The following is a 7,365-nucleotide window of genomic DNA, read 5'->3' as shown; positions in this document are numbered from 1 at the left end:
CAGCTGGTTTGAGGTAACACGGGGAGACTGTGTCTGCACATCCCGTCCCCTGCCCCGGGTGCTGAGCAGGGCCGAGGTGGGCGCTTGGCGATCCTGGCAGGGCTGGGGCTGGTCGATCCTGGCAGCCCCGCGGGACTGGGTCGGGGCCGGTGGGTGACAGGAGGGCGCAGTCCCGGGCCGAGCAGGGGACAGGGTGGGGCGTCCCCATGATGGGGTGTCATTACTGCGGTGTGAGGTCCCACAGGGCCGGGACCGCTGTGGGATGTCCTGGGGACCCCTTTTCCTGAGGTGTCCGCATATGGCTGGGGGATAAATCTCACCCGGGGCCGTGGGTGTTCTGGAACCGGGACAGGGCCAATGCTGCCATGGATGTGCTGGGGCCATTGTGGGGCCTGTGAGACCCTGGCAAGAGTCCAGGGCTCTGCATCCCACCCCTCTGGAGCTGCCGGGGGCAAGGGGTGCAGGCAGAGTCCTGAGGGGTAGCAGCAGGCGCTGGCAGCTAGTGGGGGTTCCAGCGTGTCTGGGTGGGCATCAGATCCTGGGGGATCCTCCAGCGGCAGGTTTGAGCCCCAGTGGGTGCATGTTGGGCATGTCATAGTCTATCTGTCTCCGTTCCCACACTGTGAGACTCACTCCATGTCCCTGCTCAACACCATAGACCCCCAGGCAGGGGGTCCCATGCTCACAGCCAGGGGCTCAGGGGAACATGGGGAGCAGGAGGGTGCTCTATGCCTGGCTCTGAGCTGGGGTGCCCATGGATTCTAGGAGAGTGCACGAGGCTTTGGGGTCCCAGTTTCTGAGCATGGTGCCATGCCAGGCACAGCCAAGTGGGTCAGGAGGGTCATGGGGCTGCAGGATCCCATGCTGGGGATGCTGAGCTCCCCCAGCCCCATTCCCCCACCAGATCTGCGGGATCCCATCTTGAGGGTGCTGAGCTCCCCCAGTCTCACTCCCCCCCGGAGCTGTGGGCACAGCCTGTGCCTGGTGATAAGCCCGGGGTTGCCAGCCTGGCTTCCTGAAGGCGGCCACGGCCCCGCTGGAGTCACCCAGGTTCTTCCCCTTGGGCCGCCAGTCCAGCTCCAGCCCGGCCCTAAGCCTGCCTGCGGCTTCCTGGAGAGCTGCAGGGATGGGGCGGGAGGGGACAAGGAGGGGGCCAGGAGGCTCCTGTACTTGCTGTTCCAGGGACCTCCCAACCGAGGGGTCAGGGGTCCCCATGTCCTTACCCACCTCCCCTCCCGCAGCCACCATGGACGACATCTTCACACAGTGCCGGGAGGGCAACGCGGTGGCCGTGCGGCTGTGGCTGGACAACACCGAGAACGACCTCAACCAGGGGTGAGTGGGGCTGGGCTGGGCGGTGGAGGAGGCTGTGCAGGGCTCGGGGGGCTGTGCTGGGGGTTAGTTTCCGCTGCTCTCCATGGAAAGGCAGGGGGCAGAGGGCAGGACACAGCTCCTCCCCACTGGAGGAAGTTACCGCATCGCTGAGGCACGAGGCTGAACATCCTCTGGCCACTTCCTCACAGCCACAGCTAGGGCTCAGCTGGGCTGGGGGTACCTCCCCTGTCCCCATGGTGGCAGCTGTGTCCACTGACCATATCCTTGTGCCCCCATCCCCTCTCTGGGGAGCACCATGGCAGATGCGTGGGCACACAGCTGGGACCACTGGGGCTGGGAGTTGTGGGGGGCACTCTGTGTGCCCGAGTGTCTGCTCCCCACAGCCCATGCCAGGGGTCTTGCAGGACTGTGAAGTCCAAGATGTGCTCACAGCCATTCAGCAGCCATGTTTGGGCCGGGCATAGGGCTTGTTGCATCTGCCTGCAGTATGTGCAGCTGGCACAGCTTGACCCTGTACCATGACCCCAGCCAGGCCATGGCCGTGGCATTCTGGACATGCTCCAGACAAATGGCCTCCCTTGGTTGTGCCTCCTTGCCCCTCCTGGTGGTCCCAGGCACATGGAGCTCTCTCCCAGACCCACAGAAGATGCCCAAGGGACTGTTCTGTGCCAGGTACCCCTGCCTGCAGGGCCATGGTGGGGGCAGATGGGGTCTGCTGTGCCAGGGGGCTGAAGCGGGACCAGGAATATGGGGAGTCTGGGCTGGAGGGAAGCCAGGGCTGCAGCAGCCCCTCTGCCAGTTCCTGATCTCCATTTAAGGCCCGGCTGCCACCTCCTCCCTTACTTGGCCACGGAGTGGGGGGATGGGGACAGGATCCAGCTGTGATTCAGCCTTGGAGGAGACAGGATTTGGCCTGGGCTGGTGGGGCCCTGGTGGGGGTGGGAGTGGGATGGATGTTCAACCCGGTCCCTTGGCCCCCACGGCTGGTGTTTTGAGGATGATGCCAGTGGTGCCTGGGCCAGGGGGCTACAGTTGAGCAGAGGCCCCTGCCATCCTGCAGGGACGACCATGGGTTCAGCCCCCTGCACTGGGCCTGCCGCGAGGGCCGTTCAAATGTGGTGGACATGCTCATCATGCGAGGGGCTCGCATCAATGTCATGAACCGGGGGGATGACACCCCACTGCACCTGGCTGCCAGCCATGGCCACCGTGACATCGTGCAGAAGGTACCTGTCCCCTGTGCCAGCACCTGCCCTTTCCCACCTCCTGTGTAGCCCCCCACACTACCCTTGTGAGACTTGTTCCCCTCATCACCTGTCAGGAACACCTGGCATCCCCCCAGTGCCTCTGAGCTCCCCACTTCTCACAAACTCCCTCCAAATCCCTCTGAGCCCCACACCAGCTTGGCCCCCTCCCTACAGCTCCCAGCATGCTGCCCCTGCATCCCCCAGGACAAGGCACAAGGAGGATGGGGATCTTGCCTGGGCTTACAGGGAGAGTCCTGGGCTCACAGGGACTGTCCCCTGTCCCTAGCTGATGCAGTTTAAAGCAGACATCAATGCGGTGAATGAGCACGGGAACACACCGCTGCACTATGCCTGCTTCTGGGGACACGAGCAGGTGGCTGAGGTGAGTGGGAGCATGGGCAGCAGGGAGGGTGAGGTGGGAAGGGGGCTGAGGGGAGATCACAAACCACAGTCCTCGCTCTCTGCTCCCACAGGACCTGGTAGGCAGCGGCGCCCTGGTCAGCATTGCTAACAAATATGGTGAGACCCCCACAGACAAGGCCAAAACACCACTGCGAGAGGTCCTGAAAGGTATGAGGGTCTCCCAGGACCCCATAACTGACACAGCCTCCAGCCAGCCACAGCAGGCTCTGGGTGCCACCCTCCTCCTCCTCCCTCTGCAGAGCGTGCTGAGAAGCTGGGCCAGAGCCTCACCAAGATCCCCTACAAGGACACGTTCTGGAAGGGCACGACCCGCACCCGGCCCAGTAAGGACTGGGGGTTCCTTGGGGGGTGCCATGGGTCCCCCTCTGCCCTGTTGGCGCTGCTTCCTGGATCCAGCAGCCATGGGCATTCATCCCCCTTCTACTGTAGGGAATGGGACCCTGAACAAACTTGCTGGGATTGACTTCAAACAGCTGAGCCTGAGCCAGAAACTGAACGAGAACCAGTCGGGAGAGGTGGGTCCCTCTTGCCCCCAGGTGCATGCTGTACCTGTGCAGACCACCGTGTCCTGGCCCTGCTGGCACAGCTGTTCAGGAGTCCCATGGCCACGTGCAGGGAGGGGGCTCCTGCCCAGCTCAAGGGGCTCCCTCTCATTGTGAACCCTTGGTCCCATGGGCTCCAGAGGCCCACGCGGGGGCCTGGGGATGCTAGGGACTCTGCACCACTTTCACGGTGCCTGTGTCCCTGCTCCTTCTCCAGCTGTGGAAGGGGCGCTGGCAGGGCAATGACATTGTAATCAAAATGCTGAAAATCCGGGACTGGACGACGCGAAAGAGCCGGGACTTCAACGAGGAGTACCCAAAACTGCGGTGAGTGCTGCACCTGCCTGGAGCCACCCCGGCATGTGCCTGGGATCCCTACCAGCATCTGGCCAGGGCCACCCTGACACCTTCTTGGGGCAATGACAGCTCTCAGGGTATAGGGCATACAGGAGCCTCCCGGCTCTGTGGGGCCAAGAATGCTCCAGGGTGGTGGCCAAGGGCTGGGAGGCCCTGGAGGATGGCAGAGGGCAGGCGAGGGGGTGCAGGCAGCCCCTCCCTGTTCTCAGGGCTGTCACTTGTCTTGCAGGATCTTCTCCCACCCCAATGTGCTGCCGGTGCTGGGCGCCTGCCAGGCCCCTCCAGCTCCCCACCCCATCGTCATCAGCCACTGGATGCCCTACGGCTCCCTGTACAACGTCCTGCACGAGGGGACCAGTGAGTGCTGGGGAACGGTGGTTTTGGGGGCAGCAGGAGGCTCTCCAGCCACAGCCCTGAGGTGGGCTTAGGGTGGGTTGACCCCCTGTTACCCCCTTCCCAGATTTTGTGGTGGACCAGATGCAGGCGGTGAAGTTTGCCTTCGATATCGCGCGGGGCATGGCCTTCCTGCACACGCTGGAGCCCCTCATCCCACGCCACCACCTCAACAGCCGCAGCGTCATGGTGAGTGGGGGCACAGCCCCTCTCCCACGGCAGGGGGGCTCTCAGGACAGGGGGGCTCGTGCTGACTGCCCACTCTGCCCAGATTGACGAGGACATGACAGCACGAATCAGCATGGCTGACGTCAAGTTCTCCTTCCAGTGCCCGGGGCGGATGTATGCCCCGGCCTGGGTGGCTCCTGAAGGTGAGTGCCCAGTTCCCAGCCCCCCCAGACTGGCCCCCTCACCCCCAGTCCCACTCAGCCCCCAGCCATCCCCCAGCCCTGCAGAAGAAACCAGAGGAGATCAACCGGCGCTCAGCTGACATGTGGAGCTTCGCAGTGCTGCTGTGGGAGCTGGTGACACGTGAGGTGCCCTTCGCTGACCTGTCCAACATGGAGATTGGTATGAAGGTGAGGGGGTGGGGGGGCAAAGGAAGTGATCTGGGTCAGAGTTAGGGGAGAAGTTCTGGCCACTGAGGGTGGTGAGGCCACAGGTTGCCTGGAGAACTTTGGCTGCTCCATCCCTGGAAATATTCAACGCCAGGCTGGACAGGGTGTGGAACCACCTGGGCAGGTGGAGGGTGTCCCTGCATGTGGGAGCAGGGCCCTAATCCTGACTCTGGCCCCTCTTCTTGCTTGCAGGTAGCACTGGAGGGGCTACGTCCCACCATCCCCCCTGGCATCTCCCCCCACATCTGCAAGCTGATGAAGATCTGCATGAACGAGGACCCAGCCAAGCGCCCCAAGTTCGATATGATCGTGCCCATCCTGGAGAAGATGCAGGAGAAGTAGAGGGGAGGTGCCTCCCCTCTCCAGTGCTGCCTTGCGCCCCCCACCACCCCCAAGTGCCTTTAGCCCTAGAGACGGGGCAAGCAGAGGACACCCCTCACCCTGAGCCAGCCACGGACACACGGTACAGATGGCACTGCCTGTGCTGGAGCTCTGCAAGCTCCGGACCCCCACCCAGGGTAGCCCCTCACCAGGGTAGCCATAACCCAGCCTCTGGGCAGCCCCCAATCCAGTGCAGCCCCCCTACCCAGGGCACGGCATGTGGCCTGGCCCTGCTGCTGGGGGATGGGGCTGTGAGGCCCCCTGTCCCCCTTGCTGGGCACAGCCCAACCCAGGACTCAACCCCCCAAGGCTGGGGGGGAAGGGGCAGGCCAGGAGAGGCCCCCTGTGGTGCCCAGCACTGCCCCCGCTTTGCGCTTCACTGGCCACTTCCCTCTGGTCCCAGAATGGCCACTGGCAACCAAATAAACATTTGGTATGGAACCAGTTGCTGGGGTTCAGGGCGGGAAAAGGGGGGGGAGTTGGACGGTGGGAGAGTGGCTGAAGTGATTGGGGGTCTGGGACTCACAGGGGCTGTCTAGGACTGAGGGTGGGGCTGGATTGATAGGGGGCTGCCCTGCAGCCCACAGAGCCCTGGGCACAAATCAGCACCCACAGCAACCCTCTGGCGCCCGGCGCAGGTAGATGGGCACAGGGCCCCCTCGGGAGGTGCCCGGTGCAGGAGGGGTGGGTCAGGGTCCCATCCCTGGCTCCATTTGTAGTGCTGCCTGTGCAGCCCCCAGGGCATTCTCTGTGGGAGATAAGGGGCAGTTTAGGGAAGGAGAAGGAGGAAGAGTAATTCCTGGGTAATTCCTGTCCCCCCAACCCCACTCTGCTCCAGCACTGTCAGGAGCACTGAGCTCCCTGTGACCAGCAGAGGGGGGTGAGTGTGACGGCCCCCCTGTGGAGGATCAGGGCCAGCATGTGTGGACACAGGCATAGGAGCAAGGCTGCCTTCCCACAAAACCCTCCTAGGTGTTTAATGGCACTGACACAGCCCCTACAAACTGCCCAAGCTCCCCCGTGCTCTACGTGAAGTAATGCGGCTTCTTCACGTTGATGCCGTATTCGGCCAGCGCTGGTGTCAGGTCCTCCATGGTCAGTGTGTACTTCTTGTCCTGGGGGACACGGGGCAGATGGTCACCGCAGAGACAACCTGGGGGTGTGGGACCCCCCAAGGTGCAAGGACAGCCATGTCCTGCTACCAAAGGAGCTGCTAGGTGGCATTAGAGCATTCCCAGCTCCCCACATTCTGTTGCTCTGTGCCCTCAAGACGTCCCCAGACACCTAGCACCAAATCCCATCGGCCTTGTGGAGCCCCTGAACCCCAGATATGGCACTAGGAGGGTCCCCAGGACCTCCCCCCCCACTCCAGCTCCTCCCCAAGCTGAGAGCAGCACCAGCTGCCAGAGTGGGGTGGAATGGGCTGCCAGGGACAGCTGCTCCCCCACCCCTGGGGTGCACCAAAGTGTGTCCACAAGCTCACTGCCCCCCTTATGTCCCCTGTGTCCCCTCCAGCCCCTCCCCACCTGAAGGGACCCACCATAAGCCTGGCGGGTTTTGGGATTTCTGCACCTCAGTGTTCCTGCACTCAGTAGCTGCAGGCGCAGCCCCATCCCCAGAGAGGATGTTCCCCGGTTCCCTCAGCGCCCTCACCTTGCTCTTGCTGCGGGAGCTGCCCGAGGCCGTGCCCTTCATTTTGCAATGCTGCAGCGCGTCATTGGCGATGTCTGAAATGAACTTCTGTGCCGCCAGCGAGATCAGGCGGATTCTGCGGGACAGAGGCCATGTCGTCGAGGCCACGGGGGTCTGTGGGCCCCTCTGCCGGACCCCCACAGGGTTCCTGCGACTCCCCCCACCCTGCGGCCACTCACATGCGTGGGTCCGAGGCCTCAAACCCTGCCCGGTTCAGGTAATACCCTGTGACGGCGTCCGGGATCTGGGAAAGGAAGAGTTGGAACAGCTCCACGGCCCCGTGGGAGCGTTTCCGTATCCTGCATCCCGTCGCACAGGAGCCGCCCCGTATCCCAGTACCGTGGGCCCTGCCCCGTGTCCCGCCCCGTGCCGCCCCGC

At 63.6% G+C, this 7,365-nt stretch overlaps 2 protein-coding genes across 3 annotated transcripts in view; one reads left to right on the top strand and one right to left on the bottom strand.

Annotated features, from left to right (window-relative positions):
- The window catches only part of ILK (integrin linked kinase), a 24,343-nt gene extending 18,607 nt beyond the window's left edge, over positions 1-5,736 (top strand). The window contains exons 1-13 of one of the 2 annotated variants that reach the window (XM_008643229.2): positions 1-13; positions 1,242-1,335; positions 2,396-2,561; positions 2,869-2,964; positions 3,056-3,152; positions 3,245-3,328; positions 3,435-3,520; positions 3,765-3,874; positions 4,134-4,261; positions 4,365-4,486; positions 4,569-4,668; positions 4,745-4,875; positions 5,107-5,736. In XM_008643229.2, coding sequence (XP_008641451.1) covers positions 1,247-1,335; positions 2,396-2,561; positions 2,869-2,964; positions 3,056-3,152; positions 3,245-3,328; positions 3,435-3,520; positions 3,765-3,874; positions 4,134-4,261; positions 4,365-4,486; positions 4,569-4,668; positions 4,745-4,875; positions 5,107-5,256 — 1,359 coding nt within the window. In that variant the 5' untranslated portion in view covers positions 1-13; positions 1,242-1,246 and the 3' untranslated portion in view covers positions 5,257-5,736. The remainder of the gene's footprint in view (positions 14-1,241; positions 1,336-2,395; positions 2,562-2,868; positions 2,965-3,055; positions 3,153-3,244; positions 3,329-3,434; positions 3,521-3,764; positions 3,875-4,133; positions 4,262-4,364; positions 4,487-4,568; positions 4,669-4,744; positions 4,876-5,106) is intronic. The other variant, XM_017744620.1, reaches the window with a different exon arrangement.
- Positions 5,737-6,243: 507 nt separating this feature from the next.
- TAF10 (TATA-box binding protein associated factor 10) overlaps positions 6,244-7,365 on the bottom strand; it is a 6,220-nt gene continuing 5,098 nt past the window's right edge. Inside the window, exons 4-6 of the mRNA XM_017744416.1 lie at positions 7,167-7,363; positions 6,949-7,063; positions 6,244-6,410 (exon numbers count right to left, since the gene is read on the bottom strand). Of these exons, the coding sequence (XP_017599905.1) occupies positions 6,321-6,410; positions 6,949-7,063; positions 7,167-7,363 (402 nt within the window). The 3' untranslated portion in view covers positions 6,244-6,320. The remainder of the gene's footprint in view (positions 6,411-6,948; positions 7,064-7,166; positions 7,364-7,365) is intronic.

Source organism: Corvus brachyrhynchos, unplaced genomic scaffold, assembly GCF_000691975.1.
Source record: "Corvus brachyrhynchos isolate BGI_N302 unplaced genomic scaffold, ASM69197v1 scaffold511, whole genome shotgun sequence".
NCBI classification, from domain to species: domain Eukaryota; kingdom Metazoa; phylum Chordata; class Aves; order Passeriformes; family Corvidae; genus Corvus; species Corvus brachyrhynchos.
Note: the sequence above shows the minus strand (reverse complement) of the source record. Positions and strands in the feature narration are given on the sequence as shown.